The sequence below is a fragment of the Nuphar pumila genome, chromosome 5 (genome assembly GCF_984573655.1).
Source record: "Nuphar pumila chromosome 5, dmNupPumi1.hap1.1, whole genome shotgun sequence".
Taxonomy (NCBI): domain Eukaryota; kingdom Viridiplantae; phylum Streptophyta; class Magnoliopsida; order Nymphaeales; family Nymphaeaceae; genus Nuphar; species Nuphar pumila.
The window spans coordinates 126,387,453-126,413,097 of record NC_143253.1 but is presented as its reverse complement, the minus strand read 5'-3'; the positions used below and the strand labels follow the sequence as shown (position 1 = coordinate 126,413,097).

General features: G+C 36.2%; 2 protein-coding genes across 3 annotated transcripts; both read left to right on the top strand.

Annotated features, from left to right (window-relative positions):
- The first annotated feature begins 1,488 nt into the window (after positions 1-1,488).
- On the top strand, positions 1,489-3,851 carry LOC149838592 (two-component response regulator ORR24-like). Its single transcript, XM_090008275.1, has 5 exons — positions 1,489-1,840; positions 2,305-2,457; positions 3,003-3,416; positions 3,517-3,608; positions 3,777-3,851. The coding sequence occupies exons 1-5, from the start codon at positions 1,708-1,710 to the stop codon at positions 3,849-3,851; spliced, it is 867 nt and encodes a 288-aa protein (XP_089864401.1). The 5' UTR covers positions 1,489-1,707.
- On the top strand, positions 3,830-24,225 carry LOC149838591 (uncharacterized). 2 transcript variants are annotated; one of them, XM_090006683.1, is made up of 2 exons: positions 3,830-5,169; positions 23,955-24,225. In XM_090006683.1, exons 1-2 carry the CDS (start codon positions 3,874-3,876, stop codon positions 24,036-24,038), a joined length of 1,380 nt encoding a protein of 459 aa, XP_089862809.1. In that variant the 5' UTR covers positions 3,830-3,873; the 3' UTR covers positions 24,039-24,225. The 2 variants fall into 2 exon arrangements, with proteins under 2 accessions (XP_089862809.1, XP_089862808.1); XM_090006682.1 differs by having other exon boundaries at positions 3,830-5,190.
- The last annotated feature ends 1,420 nt before the right edge of the window (positions 24,226-25,645 follow it).

Below are 25,645 nucleotides of genomic sequence, written 5' to 3'. Positions count from 1 at the left end.
AATTGTAGTTAACAAGCAGTCAACAAACAAAAGCAGTCAAATTAGTACAAAAAGCATAATTTTAAATATCTTTATCCATCCTAAACTAAAGAATATTACAGCCTTTAAACAATTTAAAAAAAGGAAAAAAGAAAGAAAGAAAGTCATGCTACATTCTTTTATTTAAGGAAAAAAATATGTGCCCAAATTAACAAATCAGCATGCTCGCATCTAAGAAGAGGTCCTTTTTTCTCAGCATACAGAAGGCCAACTGGTCACGGCGCACGCGCGCCTGGCACTGGTGTGGAGATATCCACCCTGTAGAAAAGGCGTCCCACAGAATATCCCCTCTGCACGGTCTCTCTCTCTCTCTCTCTATATATATATATATATATCTCTTTTTTAATTTTTATTTTAGGTTTTGGTTTTTGGCTGGGCATGGACCAGTTAACGTTCCAATGAGTGTTTTAGCCACCTCCTCTCTCCCTTCCCGAACACTCCTCCTCATCAAAGATCTTCATTGGTAACAGTGCAAGTGCGTTACATGTTGACACGTGGAGTCACGGGACAGGCTGTCCCTAATGGCCCCCTTAGTCTTTCCTATTTGGCTGTCTCTCAAACCGTCTCGTTTCATCGTCAACTCAGCTTGGTCTCACTTGTCTCTCTCTCTTCAGTGATCGGTCTGCTTAAAACCAATTTGAGCTTGGGTTGGCATGGAACATATTATTAGTGTATTGATGCTTCATTGCATGTTTTGCATATTAATCTTACAAGGATTATCTTTATAAATTATTAAGTAGAAAGCATGTATTAGATTAGTAGTTTCTTATATTTAGATAGTTTTGAAAGATTGAAAGATTGAAAGAATGCAAGAATTAACATGTATTGAACAAAATTTTGCAATGAAAAGAGTTTTTCTAACAAAGCAGTTCGATCCAAAACATGCTTTTAGTAGACAAACAATAACAAATACAATTTAAAAAAAAATCATGGTTAAGCATAATGTACCAAGTACCAAAGTCAACAAAAACCAAGACTATAAGCTTGTAAGTTGAGGTAGCAGTCTGTCCAAAGACTCGACTCGGTTAGACTCGGACCGAGTCTAAGTTACATGCAACAAAACGCATGGCAAATTCATAAAAGGCTGATGCATTTGTGACATTTATTTGGCTGTATATTTGTTTCCTTTTCGTTTGAGAACCAAATCTCTTATATAAACGTCAATAAGTGAATTCCCACATAAATTATTACCCCAAAAGAAGGTCTCTCTCTCTCACTCACTCAGCTACCTCTTAGATCCCAGCTTTCCACTTTTCAGATGTTTCTCTGGTCTTTTCCACACTGTGGAAAGTAATTGGTAACTTAGATAATAATTTATTTTTTATTTCTGGTGGTGTGGTTCAGTTCTAGAGAGAGAGAGAGAGAGAGAGAGAGCGTTGGCCATAGGCTAGGTTGAGCCTTTCTTTTTGTGCTTTTAGCCAGCTTTCGTTTGTAGCAAAGAGTCTTATTTCTCTTCTGCTGCATTTTCTTTTGTGGGTTGTGCTCCTCTTTTGTTGGGTTTGTTTGTTTGTTTGGTTGCTTGCATCAATTAAATTCTCTGTATCTGTTTATTGGGTGGTGGGTATCTGGGATTTTAGGGAAGCAAAGGAGGGAGCTTTCTGTTCCCCGTAGAGACAGAGAGATTGAGTGGTTTGCAGGAAAGGTTTGGGTTTGTGCAAGCATAGCAGCATGACAGCCGAGGAGAGCGAAGTGGGCTCCAAGGACGATGATTTTCCGGTTGGTATGCGGGTTCTTGCTGTTGATGATGACCCAACATGCCTGAAACTGCTGAAGAGTCTACTGCAACTCTGCCAGTATCATGGTTGGTCTACTTTTTTCTTGCCTCTCTTTGCTTGTTTAAGTTAACTTTTTTCTTTTGATGCCTAGTACTTTAAATTTGGTCTCTCTCTCTCTCTCTCTCTCTCTCTCAAAACAAGACTCAGTTCTCTGGATTTAGTTTTTTTGTTTGTTTCATGTATATTACAAACCGCCCGTCTCATATATGACTTCCTTTTTCTGCGCTAATTGTTATTTTGTCATGGCCCATTGATCCTTTTTAATGAATAACTGTGTGATAGTACGTACCGTTGATCCTTTTTAGTGAATAATTGTATGATAGTATGTAAGAGTTCAGACACTTTTTCTTCTCGTACTTACTTTCCTATGAAAAATTTTGATGCGTTTGATGCTGTTGGTTTGCTTTCAGAAATTGAGTTGTTTCTTTTGTGGGTTTCTGGATACTGTGTTGGACGGCTGATTAGATTATGATTCGTGGCTCTTTTGCAGTTACTACTACTTCGCAGGCGATAACTGCTTTGAGGTTGTTGAGGGAGAACAGGGATAGTTTTGATCTTGTCTTAAGCGACGTGCACATGCCAGATATGGATGGTTTCAAACTTTTGGAGCTCATAGGACTAGAAATGGACCTGCCTGTCATAAGTATGTGATTGATTGTTTCTTGCTTCCTTATTGATTCTTCTGGAAACAAGCTTTCATTTCTGTGAATTTCGTTCACTTCTAGTTAAATGTTTGTATCTGACCACTCTAATATCTGAGCACTTGGTAAAATTATATTTCAGCATCATGTTTCATCTCTTTGTCTCAAAAAATTTGACTAATGCCTCCATCTTTTAATCCATGGCACCTTCAGTTTCATATGACAGTAACCAGAAGAACTCTTTTGCATTTCGAACTATCTCTAGTGTGTCCTCATTCCAGGTGGCCAACTGCTTAGCCAATATGATCCTATTGCTTGTTTACCCATAATTATGTTGTAAATCCCTGCCACCTTTTTCACTGTTCTTTGCAACTCCAGTTGACATAACCCTGTTCTCCACTTCAAGTAAAATGAAGAGAAAGGATTTCTTTATTTAATTCTCAAGTTTAGTGGACTTTCCAATCAGTATTTCCTTTCTTTAGAATATCCTCTTTCTTTTGTGTTGTGCTTCTGACTACTTCTATTGGATGGGATGTTCTGTGTGCAGTGATGTCTGTGAATAGTGAAACTAGCACTGTGATGAAGGGCATAACTCATGGAGCTTGTGATTATTTACTAAAACCAATCCGAATCGAGGAGCTTAAAAACATTTGGCAACATGTGGTCCGAAGAAAGAAAGTAGGTTCAAACGATCGCGAACAGAAGGGCAGTGAAGATGATCATAGGAAGCTTGCCTATGGCACTGATGGTGTACAAGGATGCAATGCAGTTGGGCAGACTGATAATAACTGCAAATTAGCCAAGAAAAGGAGAGATCGATGCAATGAGGAGGAATATGATGATGATGAGGAAAATGACAATGAAAATGAAGACCAGACAACCCAGAAAAAGCCAAGGGTGGTTTGGTCTGTGGAGCTGCATCAGAAATTTGTTGCTGCCGTGAATCAACTAGGCATAGATAGTGAGTGCTTTTACGAAATATGCTTACTATAATAACCTTAAGGCATAGAGTATTCATATTTTCAGGTTCCCATTCTTATATTTTTTGTTTGTGAAAACAGAGGCTTTTCCAAAGAGGATACTTGATATTATGAATGTTGAAAAGCTTACAAGGGAGAATGTTGCAAGCCATCTTCAGGAAAGACACCTTCTTGTTTTCCCTTATCTATCTATATTGTTAAATGAATTTAAATGTAGTCGTGGTATATTGCTTCTGTCTTATTTTCTATGTACTAGCTGCATGGTTTCTATTGCTTCTATCTTATTTTCTATGTACTAGCTGCATGTTTCTATTGCTTCTATCTTATTTTCTATGTACTAGCTGCATGGTTTCTATGTCTTATGGTCAATTGTTATCATTGCAGAAATACAGGTTGTACCTGAAAAGGATCAGTAGTGTGGCAAACCAACAAGGAAATATGACTCCTGCTTTAGGAGTTAGAGATTCTTCTTTTGTACCTATGGGTTCCATGGGTGCTTTCAGAGATTTTCATTCCCTGGGTGTGACTGGGCAGCTTTCTAATACCAGGCTTGCATCTTTTCAAGGAGTCAGAGCTCTAGACAGTTTAAATTCTACCATGGAATGGGCGGTGAATGCACCTAATGCTTCTGGAATGATTCAATTGGGACGTATCTGCAGCTTAAAAAATTCATTTGATGATTTGGGGAAAACAAACCGCATCCCTCTTCCAGGAAATCAGCATGCAAATTTGCTTCAGGGATTGCCAACATTGTTGGAACTGGACTGCCTGCAGAATAAATCACCCCTTCCTGGATTTAGTGGCTCCTCTACACTGATTGATGATCCTTTATCCTTTTCAGCTTCCCAGTATCAACCAACAGATATTCCCAGTTTCAATAGCACTGGCATAGGTAATAGAACTTTTAATAACCCGTTCCTTAATGTTCCAGATGATCCCCTAATGCTACAGTTTGTACAACAGAAGCAACAACATCAAGGTGGACAATATAGGGGATTGGATGGTCAATCTGAAGGAAATCGGGAAAATGTTGAGGTCAATTCTGGGGCCTCTTCTATGCCTGATCTGGATAGATGTAACAAAAACTGGCAGAATGCTGTGCAGTTAACGGGATATTCAACTGCTTTGCCTATGGCTCATCCTCTGAACAGTGTTGATAATTCTACAACTGGCTTCAGAAACAATATTTTGTTGAAACCCTCATCTGTGGATGCCAGTACACTTGATTTGTCTGCCTGCAGTTCATTAACAGCAATTTCACATAATTCAGCGGTTGGAAGACAGCCACTTTTGCCACAGGCCACTTCAAGTGATGTAAACATGATGCATTTATCAGTCGGCAATAATGATTCTACAAAGTTATCCTTGTTAAGGTCAGCTGGTAGTAGCAGCGCACATAACATTAGCCCTGCAGTGAAGCAAGACTGGGATATACAAAAGCCTGACTATGCCAATTCCTCAAATACTCCTTTGTGTTCTTCTGTATGCCCTACTTATCAAAATCACCACCTTATAGATCATGTTGACCAGTATCCAGGGCAAACCAATGGTACTTTGGATGGAAAGGCTAACTTTGACTGGAGAGGTCAAGGAACTTTGGGTAACCCATTCTCTGTGAAGCTATATGAGACTGCACAGTCAACAGATGGTCTAGTCAAGTTGCGCAATCACTTGAGGAACGCGAAGTTCCCAGACATGTTTGAAAATGATGGTCACAATTGTTTGGATGACGTGGTAAATACAGTTATAAAACGGGTAACATGATTCCTCCTTGCTTGAATGATTGCATTTGTGTATCATTGTATACCCTTCTTCTTTGCATCTTTATTACAGGATTTCGGTGATGGTAATAAACACAATGTTCTTGCATTATAATAATTAGTGATTATGACATGGGCATGGAAAATTGTCTGAGCTTCCTAGAATCATTATATTCTGTTACAGAAAATAAAAGCTTGTAAATTGCAAGATCAACAGCATATCTTCTGGAAGATTCTATAATTTTCATTATAAATAATTACATGCAGCAGCCAGCTCTTGACATTCAACTAAGACCTCTGCATTTTGTTCAAGTGTTAGATCTTGCCTGTATGCCCAATCTGAAGAAAACTAGAAAAGCAGTCAAATACATATAAAGCTGAAGCTGGAAAGATTTTTTTGCAACTTGATTCCTATCCGTTATGGTTTTACTCTATGTAACACATACACTTCTAAAAGGTCAATGCGCCCATGTTGCACCCGCTTCTGCAGTGTCAGGTGCAGTCAACTACACTGGGGTCCATTTCTGTCCAAAAATAGACTCAGTTAACCCTAACCAAGTCTACTTTTATCTATAGTATATACATAAATACGTATGTGCACACACACACACACACACACTCATGATACATACATACATATATACATGCAAGTTTTTTCAAACTGATGTGTCACCCGCACTTATGTGACATAGGTTTTACTTTGGTTCATGCTTGAAGCTGAAATTTGTTGCAACCTATATTTGACATACATTGTAGATGCACTGTTCCCTATTTTTTGTATAAAACACAATGGCTATTTGCTTATATCATGTATCAAGTTTGTATCTATTCATTGCCAGTTTCAACCTAGGGTCTGATGTCTTCTATGAGTTTCAATGATAAGGAAGCCAGATTACTATTTTGACTTGTTATGACTTTCCCAACAGTGGCAGGCATTTCATACACCCAGCAATAGGATGGCGTAAATATATTCCATGATCTTCCTGAAAAATAAGTAGACTAAAGCTTGTTCATATCTCTGACTCGGCAGCATTACACTAAAAACCATTGTTATGGACAAGGCACCTTCATGCTCAAAACTTGCATTCTTTTCAGTCCATAATGGACCTTGCATTTGGGGCACTTGTTACTATTGGATATTTTCTATATTTTAGTTGATGTTCCCGAAAACAAAATATGGGCATATTAGAAGTTAATTATAAAAATGCAGCCACAGAAGGATGTGTTCTTAAAATACTTCAACAAAGTTTCAAACATGTAAAACAATAGAAAAAGTAAGTAAATCAATCTTACTTTTGGCGTTCATAAGGCTAGCCAATTGTCACTTGTTGAGACTTGATACCCTCATAATTTAACCTGTGGCCTATATTGTTTGTCAGGTGCTTTGGCAACCATTAAGTCTAGTTCATGGTCTAGCTTAAGTATCAGTGAGGTTCACTAATCCCCAGACATGGACATGTTATTTCATTCTTTCTTACGTAGACGATATTCTAAATCCACTTTTTACTGCTTGAACTTATCTGAATATATGGCAGTTTGTTTCAAAGGATGAACTTAACTATATCTGGGTTTGAAACTGAGTGCACTTGCATGGCAGCCTAGGTTTGCTTATCCTAATTTATGCTTCAGTAACATGATCTAGGCCTAGTAGATCAGTTTTCTTCATTCTGTTCAATCAATCTCTGTATTCATCCAAAAATATACCAGGTACAACAACCAATCAACTTTGCACACTAAAGTGGGCTGAAATCCCATTTCATTCATCAGAGGTATGCAATGTACTTGAGGCCTCACATGGGGATCTATTTTCATTCTGATTAAGTCTTTAACATGCTTGAGGCACTGTATAAGTCACCATATTGTATTTCCACCATATTGTAATTCAGTTGTATGGGATATTTCCTATTCAGCACTAATGAGTTTCCCTGTCTAAGATCTGAAACTCATACATGTTCCATTATGAACAGGGGCATCAAGCCATGGCTCCCTAGACCCCAAGTCTAGTCTTTATCTGCTATACCATACCTTCACAGATTTTTTTTTGTATATATCCATATGCAAGTTGATACCTCAATAATCTATGCTTGAGTTTAGACATGCAGATAACCACAATGAAGCATCATGCACCCAACAACCCTACTCATTGTTGGAGAAAAGTAAGACTCTAGAAAGGGTTAGCATCCTCTTGTTTAAACTACAAAGAAAATATTTTTTAGTGTTCCATTTGTTAACTTATATTTACCCTTTAACCACACACACACACACACACTTGCACACAAGCACATATGGGCATGCATATAAAGTGCAGAACTAAGTACCTTTTTCAACAGATCCACAATATTCATCCCTAGAAAATATACAAAGTTCCATCTACTTGTAGAAATTTAATCAGAAATGGAGCTTGTTCTTGTGTGCTTTGCTTGAAATGCTCTTAATAAAAAAAATACTTTAATGTTGACCATAATTGCATGATAACCACCTTAAAATTTCTACTTGTGGATTGGGACTCATAGATGCAAGATCACTAGGGTAGGGCAACAGGGTGGTCGACCTAATTTTTGGACTGGCTGGGCATTGTCAAGCTTGTGAAAATCTGGTAATAAAAGAAGGAAGCGGTCACAGTTGGTCTCTAATGATTCTTTGAGACTGGAGTCAGCATCTCTTTCATTAATAAATGGTGCCCTAGTTAGGGTGAAGAACAAACAATATTATGATTAATTAATATAGCAAGACAATGTCATTATGGTGGCATGCCAAAATGCAAAACAAATTACATTAGTGCCATTACATGAAAGAGTTATAATTTGATTACTGAAAATGCCCTCTTGTTGATTGTGTGATGCTGCTAACACTCCCTCAAGTTGTATATCATGTTTGAACATGTATAACTTGCCATTCAATAAATTATTTTGATCCATTTTTAAACCTTTAGTAAGTATATCAGCCACTTGATGATGTGAAACAACAAACCTTGTTTCCACTTTTCCTGATTTCACCGTTTTGTGCACAAAGTGGTAATCGAAAAATGCTTTAAATGATCATGTAGAGCTGGATTGGGAGCAAGAGCAATAATGCTCCTTTTTGTCACCTTTGTATCTTTAGATTTAACATGCTCATGAAACTTCTAATCTATGATACCTCAACTACCACTCTAGCTAGAGTTTTGTACTTTGCTTCTGAGCTTGACCTGATAATGGTCTTCTGCTTTTACTTTTCATGACATTAAATTCTTTCTAAGGTATACATAATACTTGGAAGCTGATTTTCTTTTATATGGATTGCTGGTTGTTTACAAAAAATTTTCCGAATGGGGCAAAGAGGTGACTTACCCAGATTAGCTATAATACTTTTTGAAATTATTGGGATGCCGTATACGAGCCTTGATCATCCTTCGCCTGACGGGAAGGTAGGATCTAGGCAAGTTCTTCGATTTTTGTAGCCTGAATTGTACTGGCGAGACTCTCGAATATGCAATAAAGATCAAAGTGTATTAGTATTCATTTTTTAAAATAATAAAAATCGAAATAAAAGAACGAATATGAGTGAATGATTTGGAAAATTATTTTTTTCGGACTCGAGGGTCCGTTAAGCTTTTAAGCTCCTTTTTTGTCTAATAATATCTCTGCGTAGGTATGAGGGTTCTTCAATCGCTTCAGCAATACCTCTGTGTAGGTATGACAACTTGAAGGAGAAGGGTAGGACATGGCTAGGGCTCGTTCTCTCTAGGGACAACACTGAGACAAGAAATTTTCAGATGATCAGGTTCTAGGAGGAGGCCCCTATTTGTAGTTTTTTAAGTGAGATATGGATCACTGGATTTTTTCGGGTTCAGATCCAGTCCCAATGGACCAGTCTATCCCAAACGGGGATAAGACTCATCCAAAAGAGTCCTCTCCTCCTGAAAACCGCACAAGAGTTGAGGGGGGAGGGGTTGGAATGTGATAAGATTATGATAAGCCAAATGGCTTATCCCTTAATCGACGTGCAGAACGACGAAGCTGTTTGACCATCCCAGGTAGGAACAACCAAACAAACTGCCATCCCATAGGTGGGACGACGAGACGATCTGCCGTCTCAAGATGGGATGGTGCCAAGTGTCGTCGTCCTTGAGTACGGTATAAGACAGGGAGAATAAGGGTTAGACGGCGATGGTACCCACCATCCGAGACCCCATAGAGGGCAGGACCCACCGTCTGGGAACCCAAAGACGATTGGACGACGGGGTACCTGTCGTCTAGGACACCAAAGCGAGGAGAGAGAGTGGGGGACGACGGGGGTACCCGCCGTCCGGGACCCCCAAAGAGGCGAGAGAGAAGAGGGACGATGGGGGTACCTGCCGTTCGGAACCCCCAAATAGGGGCTGCCGCCATCCGAGTCTGGCTTGGGTGCCGAACATGACCTGCTCGGGACAAACTGGCGCCGGCGGTGGGTGTGTCGCCGTCCGAGACAAGTTCAGGATGATAGGATGAGACCTAAAGGTGACGGGATGAGGCTTGAACAGGAGGACGACACACTGTAATGAAGTGCCAAATGAAAAGAGCAACGTCTCCAAGTGAAAGCACGGAAGCACGCACATACACAAGATGCCACTAAAGGGCAAAATAAACCACAAAAGTGGTCAAGCACAAAAAGAAGATAAAAAATATATCACTTCATAGAATGCTTCAAAAGAAGCTTCAGGAATACATGGGACTGAGCCCCTTATTTATACACAGCAAGGGACCCAAGGAGGGGCTCCCATAGAGTCGTTGGAGCCCCTCCAACGGTCATATTTATGACCGTTGGAGGGGTCCAACGACTCTATGTGGACCCCTCTCAAATGTAAAAAAAAGAAAAAGTAAAAAATACAAAAAGGAAAAAGAAAAAAGGAAAAAGAAAGAAAAGAAAAAGCATATCAAGGATATGCGTGTACAGGTGAAATGACAGAAATACCCCTGTGGGGTTTTATAAAAATATATATATATATATATATATATATATTTATATATATAGATAGACACGTAGACATATATATATCATATATATGTATATGTGTCGTAATCGATATATATAGATATATATATAAATATACATCATATTTTAACACCCCCCCTCAAACACACGGTGAAATCACCGAGACTTTGCTAAGGAGGAAATAGAAGCGAGGCGAAGGCAAGGCTTTGGTGAAGAAGTCCGCCAACTGATATTCGGTAGGAACATATGGGAGTTGAATGGTGCCACGTAGGAACTCATCTCGAACATAATGACAGTCCATCTCAATATGCTTCGTTCGTTCGTGAAAAGTGTGATTGCTAGCGATATAAATGGAGCTCTTGTTGTCACAACATAGCTTTGAGGGAGTTGAGAAGGAGACACCCATATCTTTAAGTAAGTTTCTTAACCATATAATCTCAGTTGTGGTAGTGGCCATCGCACGATATTCAGCTTCAGTAGATGAGAGAGAAACTTTACGCTGCTTTTTACACCTCCAGGAGATAAGTGACTCCCCAAGAAACACACAATAACCTGTGGTAGAAATACGATCATCGGGGTTACCCCCCCAATCAGAGTCAGTATACGCAAGTAAAGTAAGAGGTGAAGAAGAGGATAAGAATACTCCCTTAGTTATGGAATCTTTTAGATATCTGATAATCCTCATTACTGCTGCCATGTGAGTGGTGGTAGGAGCAGTCTGAAATTGGCTTGCACTATGAACTGCATGGGAAATGTCAGGCCTGGTAATAGATAAATATGTTAATGATCCAATCAATTGACGATAAGGCGTGGGATCTGCTAAAGGAGTGCCATCATTGGCTCTCATCTTGGCATTGATCACTTCTGGAGTCTCCACCCTTTTGTCATCTGTTAGCCCAGACCTAGCAATAATATCAGAGGCAAGCTTCATCTGAGATAGGACATACCCCTTGGGGGAGTATGCAACTTCAATTCCTAAGAAATACCTCAAAAAACCCAGATCAGACATATCAAAATTTTTCTTAAGAATATTTTTAATAAGATCAATACCTTTCTTATCATTACCTGTGATAATTATATCATCAACATATAATAACAAAATGGTTATGTATTCATTAGAGGATTTAACAAACAAAGCAGTATCAGTGTAACATGAGGAGAAACCATTATCAAGAACTACTTTGCTAAAAAGATCATACCACGCTTTTGGCGCTTGTTTTAACCCATAAAGAGCTTTGTTTAATTTTAGAATATTGCCTTTCCCAATTTCAAGACCCGGCGGAGGATCCATAAGAACTTCTTCACATAAAGTTCCATTTAAGAAAGCATTTTTAACATCAAGTTGGTATATAGGCCATTGTTTGATGGATGCTAAAACAATTAAGGTTCGTACACTAGTTATTCTGGCCACGGGAGCAAAAGTTTCTTCATAATCAATCCCATATTCTTGGGCATAGCCTTTTGCTACCAAACGAGCTTTGTATCTTTCAAGAGACCCATCACTTTTAGTTTTGACTTTATATACCCATCTACACCCAATTGCCTTCTTCCCTAAAGGTTGAGGAATAATGCTCTAGGTTTGGGCCTTGTTAAGAGCCTCTAATTCGATTTTCATGGCTTCAATCCAATGTGGGTGATCTTTAGCTTCCTTGAAAGATGTAGGTTCGTGATACGAATGTATTAACATAAGACAGGCCCTATAATTTGGAGAAAAAGATTCATAGGACACAAACTTTTGTGGTGGCCTACTGGTACGAGAAGATCTCCTAGGTAGATTGTTGTCAGTAGATTCTTCTAAAGAGAAGTCTTGAGAGTATCTGTCAATAGCAGGTTGATGTTCATTTCCTATCCGTCGGGTATAAACATTTATATCATTAAGGTTTTCATTTTGGGAGGTATTGTCATGTTGTTGTATATTATAATGTGAAATTCCATCACAACTAGTATCACAAGAAATAGCCTCAGGAGACTCAAATCTAGGAGCTAAGTCAAATAGAAAAGAATAATCGATGTCTTCCTTAGATGTGTGGATATCGAAACCATTTTGTTCTTCAATAAAGTTTACATTTCTCGACACATATAATTTATTGTTTCGAATATCAAAACATCTATAGCCTTTTTGATTCTCACCATAGCCAATGAACACACATTCAATAGCTTTAGGTGACAACTTATCTTGTCCTAAACTAAGTACAAAACATTTGCATCCAAAGATTCTTAATCTATTAAAATCGGGAGTAATTTTAAATAATTTTTCAAAGGGCGAAACATTTTTCAAAGAGGAAGAGGGCATACGATTCACAAGATATGTTGCGGTAAGAAGAGCTTCAGCCCAAAAGTTTTTAGGAACACATTTAGACACAAGAAGAGTTCTTGTGGTTTCAATTAAATGCCTATGCTTCCTTTCTGCAAGACCATTTTGTTGCGGAGTTTTAGGACAAGATCTTTGGTGCAAAATTTCATTTGTTTTAAAATAATTTTGGAAGTCTTTAGACATGTATTCTCCTCCTGAGTCGGATCTAAAAATGGCTATATTGTGTTGGAATTGATTTTGAACAAGAGCGTGAAACTCTTTAAAATTAGTGAAGACATCAGATTTATTCTTGATAATATAAACCCATGTGTATCTAGTAAAATCATCAATAAAAGAAACATAGTAAGAGAAGCCTCCTTTGGACATAACGGGTGCCGGTCCCCATACATCGGAATGCACAAGTTCAAAAGGCCTTTTTGACACAAAATTGCTATGAGAATATGGAAGAGAGTGAATTTTCCCAAGAATACAATCATTGCATGTAAATGTATTTGTATTACAAAATTTTTCCAAAAATGGAAAAAGGTACAATTTGGAAATACTAGGGTGCCCAAGTCTCTTATGCCAAGTCTCAATATCTTTGGATTGAACATGATTACAAAATGATTTGGATGGCAAAGACAAAAAATCCATATAGTAAAGGTCCCCTCTTCTATGGCCTTGCCCAATCCGCTTCCCGGACCGGAGATCCTGCACATAGCAATGGGTTGGTGAAAAAGAGACATTACACTCAAAATCGGTGATTTGAGAGACGGAGAAAAGATTTAGATTAAGTTTTGGGATGATTCGGATTTTGGGAACAAAAAATTCTTTGTTTTGGTCATAAATTTTCTCAAGGTTTCCAATACCCTCAACATTTAAAGAAGTTCCATCGGCGGTGGATACATATGATTTAAACTTATTGAGACTTGGTTTTGACAAAAGTGATGCATTTGGAGTCATATGGAAAGAGGCACCCGAATCAAGAATCCAAGAAGACATACCTGGGAATGAAGAGATGGCGGCACCGGAAGTGGAAGGTGAGGATGATGATGTAGAGGCGTTCATCTTCATAAATTGTTGGAGAGTTTCGGTTAGATGAGCGATGGAATCCTTTATGTCACCATCCTTCTTTGAATCTTCATTGATGATTGAAGGAGTTTCTCCCACGGAAGCTACCTTCTTCTTGAATTTAGGGCAATCGGGACGAATATGGCCCGGTTCATTACAATTATGACAAATGATTTTCCTTCCTCCACCATTGTTCTTCCAAAAATGTGGTGGTTTATATGATCTTACATTGTTGCCGGGTCTAGACACGGCATGTACTTCATCAACATCCCTTTTTAAGGCCAAACGGGTTTCTTCTTGACATAAATCGGCCAAAATATCGCTTAGAGGAGTAGAGGCTCTATGAAGTAGAGATCCTCTAAGTTGTTCAAATTCGGGACGAAGCCCATGAATAAATTGAAAGAATCTCTCTTTTTTCATTTGCTCTTGTCTCATAGCAATAGCACTTCCTTCCCATTGAGGTTCGAGAAGGACAAGTTCATCCCATAAAGAGGATAGAGCACTATAGTAGTCCCTAATGCTCATATCACCTTGCTTGGTAGCTCTTACCTTTTCTTGAAGAAAAAAATGCCTAGCAAAGTCTCTTTGAGTGTACATACCTTTCATGAAAAACCATGCTTCATTAGCCTTCTTGAATTTAGCAAGATTTGCACAAATCTTCAATTCGACGTTATTCATGAACCATGCTAAGATTTTAGCATGTTCACTTTCCCAATCTTCCATTTTAGAAGAGTAATCAATAATAGCCTTTTCTTTTTCTTCTTCATTCAAGACCTTTTCTTCACCTCCTTCAAATTTAGTTAACTTAAGTTGTGGTTCCGGAATGGTTCCACATACATAACCCCAAAGCCTTTTACCTTTGAGATTATTCTCCATAGCGGCCGCCCACATACGATAATTGGTCCCATCCAATTTGAATGAGAGATCGATTTTTGCATCTTTGTTGGCCATTAGAAGAAAAATTTATAAGACAAGAGAGAGGAGAGGTATTACTTGTCAATGGAGGATCCAATGAAGCCTTCTTAGCCAAGGCTCTGATACCATGTAATGAAGTGCCAAATGAAAAGAGCAACGTCTCCAAGTGAAAGCACGGAAGCACGCGCATACACAAGATGCCACTAAAGGGCAAAATAAACCACAAAAGTGGTCAAGCACAAAAAGAAGATAAAAAAATATATCTCACTTCATAGAATGCTTCAAAAGAAGCTTCAGGAATACATGGGGCTGAGCCCCTTATTTATACACAGCAAGGGACCCAAGGAGGGGCTCCCATAGAGTCGTTGGAGCCCCTCCAACGGTCATATTTATGACCGTTGGAGGGGTCCAACGACTCTATGTGGACCCCTCTCAAATGTAAAAAAAAGAAAAAGTAAAAAATACAAAAAGGAAAAAGAAAAAAGGAAAAAGAAAGAAAAGAAAAAGCATATCAAGGATATGCGTGTACAGGTGAAATGACAGAAATACCCCTGTGGGGTTTTACAAATATATATATATATATATATATATATATATATATATATATATATATTTATATATATAGATAGACACGTAGACATATATATATCATATATATGTATATGTGTCGTAATCGATATATATAGATATATATATATATATAAATATACATCATATTTTAACACACACAATATGCCGTCCTCGGACAAGACCTAGGGTTTTAGGCATTTTGAAAAAATTTGGGTGTCTACACTGGCCCAATTTGCATTAGAGTACCTAATCCCATCATGCACAAATCTAAATTCTTATGGTAAATCAAACCATGATTTAAGGTCCATTTTACATAACCCATAATGCATTTTAATGCATCCATGTGTATATCCTTGGGTGGATGTATGAACTGACAAATTTAATTAACTCCAGATATTATATTTGGCTTCATTATTGAAGTTCTCCTACCATACTTTAAACCCTTTCTTTCTCACTATATGGTTCTTCTTCATTAGTGGAGAGATTCTTGTTCATGGATGCTGGTCTATTGTTAGGTTTGCAATTGTGCATATTACACATGCAGTATATTATAACCGTGCTTCTCTTGGGATGACTATATAATTATCCATTTTATCCACTTCCATTCCAAGGAAGAATCTCAATCTTATCGAGTCCTCCATCTTGATCCCTTAATGAAAACGATCTTTGTCTCTTGAATTAGTTCTCTTGATCTTTTTGTAATTATAATATCATCAACATAGAGAATAATGATTTGGTTTTTTACATAAAAATAGCGAGTTATCAACTGAAATTTTATGGAACTACATTATCTAATGGCGGTATAAAAGCTCTTCAACTAAGTTTTTGTGTTTTACTTCAATCCATAAATTGACTGATTGACTTTGCATGTATATCTCTTGGGATTTGCTTCAGAAAATCCCATATACTGCTCCATGTAAACTTCATCTCTTAGCCTTCCATGCAAAACTATGTTCTTTGCATCAAGCTAAAACAAGGGCTAGTTAAATGAATAATGCAAGTGAAAGGATTATTCTCACATGCAATTTTGACAACCAGGCTAAAAGACTTTATAAGCCAGTCCATGCTTCTAACAGAATCCCTTTGCAATCATTCGAGCTTTAAACCTCTCTATGCTTTCATATTATCTGTGTTTCACTTTGTAAACCCATTTTCAACTATGTTTTTATCTCGACCTTTTCATATTGATTCATGTATTTCTATGTCACACGGACTCTTCTAACAGGGCACCGCACCCGCACCCAGGCGGGTGCGACACTTGGACACAACTTCCTTTGTGTTAGGTGAAGTCAACCACACTGAGGTCCATTTCTATCCAAAAGTAGATTCAGTTAACCCTAATCAAGTCCATTTTTATCTATATTATATATATAAATACATAAATGCACACAAATACACGTAGTGTTAACTTAAAACTGTTAATATATATATCCTCCCCGCACCCAAGTTTTTTTAAAGTGCCGCATTAGCACCCGCACCTATGTGACATAGATGTATTGTTATGATACGTGGCTTCTATTTCTTTCCTTATGGCATGTACCCATCTTCTACCTTTTGCGGCTTCTGCATACATGACTGGTTCTTAATCTTGAACACTTCACTTATATACATCTGAAAATCTGTTGTAAAACTTTCTTATGACATGAGTATCTCAATGGAACAATATATCGTGGCGGACTTTCTTTAATTGAGTTTCTGCTGGATACCTGACAATAGATTATTTGCTGCTATGTTATCTTGAACTTGTGTAATATTGATTGAAAATCAAACTTCCAGCTTGCTGTTTGGATCTTGCCTGCATAATGGGCACATATTCTTGCATACCTTCCAAAGTACCTTGTTGTCCCTACTGTAATTCCAAAGTTTTAGATTGTTGATCGTTTGGATGGCGGCTATCTCTTAATTCTTCACCAAAGGACTGCTAAATCCTCTTCAAACTGCTTTGTGCTTGAGATATATGATATTTTTTCTCTATTTTAGTGCCATCCCACCCAATGTCACAAGGACACTTCACATAGCATGCATATCCCGTGCTAACACCGCGAGATAGTGAGAAACATCAGGGCACTCCTTGGACACAGTCAGTCAAACTAGTGTCGGACACAGTTAATATTGTGTCATTTAACTTTATCTATTCTCTTTTATGATCTTGATAACTTATTTTGTATTCACTTGCATTCTTTTTCTTTTAAAATTTGTAATCAATTACATTACATTTCAATTTCAGCTTACTTTCATTATTTAATGCTTTCAACTATAGTGATTTGAAATTTTTGGTCAGGAATTTGCACTTGTGATGGTATTCACTTTTTATTGATTTAGGTTAAGAGTTATATGCGTACATCTGTGCATATGTGTACGGACTTGTCCTCGTATCCTTATTTTTGAAAACTGCCGTGTTGTACCAAGTGTATTCACATTGTATTTTGTTCCCTCAGATTAAAGGTTTTTTTTTAATAAGCCCATTAGCTTTGCAAGTGTAATTATGCATTCTTTCCTTGACAAGGTAATTGCCTGGAATCATGCTTCATATGCCACAAGAGGCATGCTTCTAAGAATCATGCCTTCCAAACTGTGTCCAGCATGGGAAGCATTGGAATTTGAATTAGAATAAAAGTGTGACAATGTTTTTTATGAAAATTAAAAACCAATACAACAACAACAACTACGCCTTCATCCCAAAACAATTGGGGTCGGCGATATGAACCAACAAAGAAAATCATTCTGGGTCTTCCACATGAATCCTTCTCCTCCAATCATTTCTATCCAATGCCATGTCCTCGGTGAGGTTCAAAGCATTCATATCTTTTCCTATCATCTCCATCCAAGTCTTCCTAGGCTTACCCCGACCTCTTTTAACTAATATATTTTCCCATTTCAACATCCTTCTAACTGAAGCATCATTAGGCCTTCGCCGAATATGTCCAAACCACCGTAAACGATTCTCTCTCATCTTATTTTCAATGGGTGCAACGCCTACCTTATTACGTATCTCCTCGTTCTGAATCTTATCTTTTATTGTATTTCCACACATCCATCTAAGCATACGCATCTCAGCTACACTCATTTTTTGAATATGATGTCTCTTGGCAGCCCAACATTCCGTACCATATAGTAAAGCGGGCCTAATAGTCGTCCTATAAAACTTTTCCTTCAACCGCAATGGCATTCTATGATTGCACAACACTCCAGTTGCACTTTTCCATTTCATCCACCCAACCTTTATCCTATGATTTACATCTCTATCAATTTCTCTATACTTTTGAATGACAGCTCCCAAATATTTGAAACAATCATCCACCGATATTTCTTGCTCACCAAGCTTCACTATACTCCCATCACTACTTCGTTGCTTACTAAACTAACATTCCATATATTCTGTCTTACTCTTACTCAACTTAAAACCTCTTGCTTCTAATGTCTGTTTCCATCATTCTAACTTAGCATTAACCCCAGCTCTAGACTCATCAATCAAAACAATATCATCAGCAAACAACATACACCACGACACATTTTCCCAAATTTCAATTAGTTAATAAGATGGTATATAAAAAATTATGACATTTTCTAAAACAAGTTATTAAGAAGAGATGCATATAAAATTTGTATTTAGGGTGTGCAGATTCAGGGATGACTGGAAAGTTAAAATTCAAGTGAGATGGAAAGTTGAATTCATGTGAATTCATTGGAAGAGTAGAAAGCTACGAGTCAAATGGTTTCAAGAATTGCAATTGCTATCTACACAGATGACAACACTATAACTCCAAATGCTATTTTTGTCTTCGACTTGAGAATTTTTTGAGAAAACGGTGGAATTTGGATTCTAGTGAAGCAACTCCTCAACAAAAAAAAAGGGTTGCGGTAAGCATTCTCATTGATGAGAATTTCACCTTTGTAAATGTGGTGCTATTTTAAATGATTCTTGGTATTCTTGACAGGGTTGACACTTGACATCTTCCACTTCTTGATTGCAAGATTGTTCTTCAGGGGATGTACACTTTTTCTGGAACTTTTTGCTCACTGCATACTCACATAACTAGTTCCTCTTGTGAATTATAGGAAGGCAAATGAAATTAAAAGTAGGCCTTGAACAAAGATAGACATGGTGATTTGGAGCGTATGCTTGATGAGCATTTTGTTCCTCATGATCCTTATCCTTGATGGAGTTATCCTTCTCACATACGCTCTCTGTCTTGCTAAAATACCTGTAAAGTCTTGAATTTAATTAAGAAGAATAATTGATTTTGTATTTGACATTGATGATATTGGATATTTGTATATACACTGCATTGTTACAAAAGGAAACAAAAAGAACGGAACTTTAGGTTCATTACTGATTTAAATGGGGAACTGGTAAATGGTAGGTTCATGCAATTGCCTTCAACTGCTAAAACGTGAACAGCAGTAGAGATCAAATTATGCTAATACAGAAACATGTATTATCAATGACAGATTTCTCGTAAAGTCATCAATGAAAATGAAGGTTCCCTTGGTACAATTTTCAATTTTTCTATGCATAACATTTTCATTCTATGATGTGATAGTGAAGATTACTGAATAAGGATGAAGAAGCTATATTTAATTATTTTTTATTTAGTCGCTTCTTATTGAGCAATCCTAGGATGGGGTTACAGGTATATGGGCTTACATGATATTCTTTGAGTGTATACAACTGGTAATTTTCTTTTGAAATGCTGAATGCTGGAATACCCCTGTTTTTTTGTTGAAGATATGCATGTTCTCCACATCACTAACTTTGTGTTATACCCCTGTTTTCTTTGTTGAGGATATGCCTGTTGTCCACATCACTAACTTTGTCTATCTGAAAGGGTAATTTACAGAAAGAAACATATTTTTTTCAATAATCAAGTTCCAAGGTCTGCTTTTCTGCATATCTAAAACACTACCCAACTTTTGCCATCATTTATACATATTCACCATGACCACTAGTTTGGATAGCCATGGAAATAGGTAATTATATCTCTGAAATGTGGAGAAAAGTGGCTGTATAATTGAAATTTTGGAAAAAATCTGATGTTTTTGTCATGAAATGGCACGGATCCCAATGCATTCCAAAATGAACTCCAATGATCAAAACATAATGTGTTTGTACAAAAACATAAGAACCAAAAATGAAAAACAAGAGATGTGAATGAATGAATAATTTCATTAACAAAGAACATTAAAAAATACAAAAGAAAAATACATTTGATCCTCACTACAATACATTAACACTCGTAAGCTTAAACTACCCATCACTCTCTCAACCCCCACACATATACACACCCATACATTTATAGAGAAAGAGGAGAGAAGATGGAGTAAAGAGGCCACCAATCTAGCCATTGGACTAGCCTCCAATGGCTAGATAAAGTCAACCTAGGTTGACTAATATTATATATAATATATATAACTATATGCATACTATATATTATATATTTAAATATATATACATATATATACACATACATATATATATATATATAATAATAATACATAAAAAATGTATAGTACATTTATCCTAACATCCCCCCTCAAACTTACAGTGACTCACTGTAAGTTTGCAAATACAAATAAAAAACCCATTTGACTTTATCAAGTTCCTCCAATCGCTGATTCCTTAAAGAGTGCTCTTGATTTTCAAACATATACTCTATTATACAAAGGGTCTTTAGGGTCTTCAATATCATCAATGCTTGAGAACCCGTAAATAGAGCTCCCAAAATATCCCAACTATACACATGTATATATCATAAGAAGATTTCAAAAAATAATGATATTAGTTATATGTTATGGAGAGAGGATGGCCAAACACACAAAAATACAATATATAGAAAATATTTAATAAGAGAATTTAATATTTTTCAAAAAAACAAGAAATCATTAATTTGAAAACACATTAATTTTTCAAACATAATAGTCATAGAGAAAGACACCTCAATAGATCATTTTAAGAACACATAGTTCTTAATTTATAGAGAACATAATTGCATATTATCAAAATGAAAGATGCATGCATAAAATATCTCAAAGATAAGTTCATAAATCATTAACTACTTTAAATATTCATGAGAACATACATTATTCAAAATCAATATACACATATATCTATCACGAAAAGCATATTAATGCATAAAGGGCATGAAATATGGATTTTTCACACATCAATAAGTAACTGACAAAGGAGTTTAACTCATAAAATCCCACAAATGAAAGTAAATTTCTCATAGATAGATTTTCTTTTAAATATTTTTACACAGCGAAAGATATAATGATTCAAATCATTCAATAAAGATCAAGACAAGGCAAATATGCTAAACGTTAATGAACTATTTCATTTTTAGAAGCAATATTAATCATACAACTAATGCATATTTGAATGAACCATGCAATAGTTTAGAACCAATGAAAAAGTCACTTATAGACCAATTTCACGAAAACCTTTCAAGAGATAACAATTTACAAAAAAATATAAAGATATTTAAAATCTCACAAATATCAAGAAATGTTTGGACCAAGAAATCTCACAGTGGAGATACTCACCAACAACTCACAAAGAGAGTCACAAGTAAAATACAAGAGATCTTTTATTAACACATGCTTAGAAAAATGTTAATTAAATTTATGCAAAACACGCAAGACAATCAATCATGGAACAAATTTAAAATATCTTCGATCATGCAATTAATGCAAAATGCATGAAAATATTTCAATAACCATTTTTCATAAATGAGTTTAGAGATTTAAAAAGCCCACAAAACACAATGAATGATATTTGCAAATCTTAACAATAGTTCGACCACCACAAGCAATCACCTCTCCAGTTCCTAAAAGAACCGGTTTGAAAAGGCAATTTCAAATCCAATCTAATAAAAATGAATGAAGACTTAGAATGAATATAGTGCAATCATATCCATCAACAATATATCAATTGATGCAATCATATGCAACACAAGATGTCTCATGAAATTTTTTACAAACTTGAACAAGCACATAACCGACATGAATCATGGCCAATATAAACAATCTACATAGAGGAGATCAAATTATAAAGATAGAGTATCTTTCAAAAAATAATGGAATCAAGAAACAAGTGCGCTAAGGCACATCACATAAAAAAGATCCAATAAATCTCAATAAAGAGACAAGAAAATATGATTTTATTAAAGAAAAACTTCTAAGAAGTTAGATATAAATCATAAGTCTACTATGAGACAATTGATGACAAACATATAGAGATTCACAAAGAGCTATATACTATCACCAATCATGAACCCACATATATCATACAAGGAATTTGATCACAATGCAACAAATATACAATTTCTAAGAAGCATGCAATGAAGTATCAATGCATAAGAAAGAAATCTTTAAGGGTTACAAAAGTGCACAAACACTCAAGTCACTAAGCCACCAAAAAGCACATAAAACTACTAAGAGCTAAGCAACAATCATACAAGAGTTTTTAAAAATTATAAGTTTTATTCATAAAATGCTCAAGAAGTATAAACACAAGAACCCACTAAAAAATATAATGCATAATAGAGAAATTAAAACATGCATTTGAGTTCATGATGATAAATCATGCTTATGCCATCCAATAATAATCACAAAGGCTACATAATTAAAATGATGCATAGCCACATAATTAGAATCACCAAAGAAACATTACTATATATAAAAAATCACAAATATAATCTATGTAAATACATAAGTTAAGAGACACAAAAAAAATACAACATAAAATTTAATAGTTTGCAAAACATGAAACACATAAGATTTTAAGTGACCACATATTTTTTGCAAAATACAAATTTTCAATATATATATCTATAATCCAAAACATATAATTTATATATCAAAAGACAACAATTTTTACAAATTCTAATTTTAAAAACAATATTTTTAATATAACTCTTTTAAAACACCTACCGTACATATGAAAATAGAAAAACAAAGATACATACTAGAATGTGAAATCCTTGAATCCATACCATTCATTAATACAAATCTTTTTTCAAGACCACAATGCCTTGTTCTGATACATATCACAAAATGGCACGGATCCCAATGCACTCCACAATGAACTCCAAGAATCAAAACATAATGTGTTTGGACAAAAACATAACAAAAAATGAAACAAAAGAGATGTGAATGAATGAATAATTCCATTAATAAAGACCATTAAAAAATACAAAAGAAAAATACATTTGATCCTCACTGTAATACACTCACACTCATAAGCTTAAACTACCGATCACTCTCTCAACCCACACACATACACACACCTATACATTTATAAAGAAAGAGGAGAGAAGATGGAGTAAAGAGGCCACCAATCTCGCCGTTGGACTAGCCTCTAATGGCTAGATAAAGTCAACCTAGGTTGACTAATATTATATATAATATATATTATATATATTTTAATATATATATATATATATATGTATATATACACATAAGTATTTACATATGTATAATAATACATAAAAAATGTATATTACATTTCTCTTAACAGGTTTATTATCACTAGTCACTTTTGCTTGATTTTCCTTTATGTTTGACTCCAAAATCAGGTGCCATTCAGGAATTTGTTTGGATAAAGTCTAGGATGCATTGACGTTGACTGTTACTCATGTTGCAACAGTGTTAGTTTTGTGCTAGCTTGAGAGAGAGAGAGAGAGAGAGAGATTAGGTGTTTGATATTTCTTTTATTGTGCATCTATGTCTATGTCATCTTCACAGTACAATGTGCCATACTGCAGCCATTAATTTTTATTTCAAAAACAGTTGTAGGTTAATCTCTAGCTCAGTTTTTTTGTGTAAGACATTCTATAGTTCTTGATTTTAAGAATTTCCAGATCTTAGTTATTGTCTATAAGTTCTTCCTCAGCATTCATCTTTCTTTTTGATACTCTTTTATGTCTGATAATGTGCTGAGTGTCTGCATTTCATAGTCGTCGGTGCAGGACCAGGAGGAAGTTGGATTCATCAACGGGGAAGTGGGATATGATGCATATGCTCTTGGAACGTGTAACTGAAACGTGGTTCATTTACTTGTATCTCACCACTCATCAAGTGATGCTTGAAGGTCATTTGTATAATCATGTAATGGCTTCCGTAACTATATGTTTGTGTCAATCCTTGGTTTATACACTCCCCATCTTTTTATTTATAGGTTTCACCTAACATGTTTGATTTGCTTTCCCCAATATCTGGGTGTATATAATCTGAATTGTCTTATCAGCGAAGTTACTGAAACACACTGTTTTAATTAACAAGGCTCTTCAAACAAAGATGTCCTTAATGTTTTTTTTAATGACGAGGAACCTTCATAGGGACACAGGTTACTTAATGGCCCTGCTTCCCTATGAAGTAAACCCTGGGTAGTACATCGACCCCCATGCTTTACAAGGACTGACTGGAGAAAGCAGTGGGGTACATCCTGGAAGCGGAGTTTGATCTGGCATCCTTCATCTTGAGCATCTTCACACACTCCCTGCTGACCAGGTGTGCTCAACCCACAGGGGCAAAGATGTCCACAATGTCGAAATGCCTAATTGATAGTAAGGTCCTCGCATGAAACTTATCTAGAAAAGTTTTGATGATGTGCTGAAATCAGAAGATTTTCATTTCTGATTTTCATGTATTTTTTATAGGAGTGCAATCTACAGCTTCAACCGTGAGTAGTCTGGGTAACTTATATGTATAACATGGATTCATGTCCTGTATTGAACTCTTGCTTTGCCATTACCTTGTATCAATTTCTTTTAGGCTCTGTCTGGAAACTGACAGCTGGGATGGGAGGCATGTGTTTGGAAAATGGTAGCTGGGATGTGATCAGTTTATGCATTTGGGAGAGGAAGTGAGACTTGTCTCCCCTTTATATTTGCACTAAAGAGTGAATTTGGTAGCTATCAGTTTTTCAAATACATAAACTACTAGTTTCCAAACAGAGGCTTACGGTTCTTAGTACGTTAGAAAATACCAAGAGTAGAGCAAGAAAGAGGATGGCTATGGAAGCTCCCATCATTGACATATCAAATGGTAGAAGAAAAGTGGATGATATATATATAGCATTCCTTAGGCTCCCTTTTCTGTTAGGTCCCTTGAAAGATCATAGTTTTAAGTATTTTTTCTCACATCAAACACCGTAGATGTGATCTATAGGTTTTGTTTAGTGAGAACTGACTTTTGGATCGCAGGAATCTAACTTGTATACAGGTTTCTCCGATCCAAAATCAATGGTTAAGAAGGTAGCGGTTTTTCTTGGCTCTTAAAAGTATATTTTTTCGTCAAAAAAACATTATTCAAGAATTGATTCCCACTAAATAGAGCATGCTAAACACATCTAACGGTTCATATCTATCATAAAACACTTAAAACCTATGGGGGCAGAACAAGAAATGGGGCCTAATATGCTCTCTCTCTCTCTCTCTATATATATATATATATATATATATATATATATATATATAGTAATGGGTACGTGCTAAATGAGTTTTTCAAGGTTTTTTTGTTTTATTTTTAAATTCTGATTGTACATATGTGATCTATGTACTTGATTTTATAGGGATCAGCTCTTGAAGTGTTCGATTCTGATATGTGGGTGGGTTTTTATAAGGTTCGAAAAATCAACGGTCTAAAA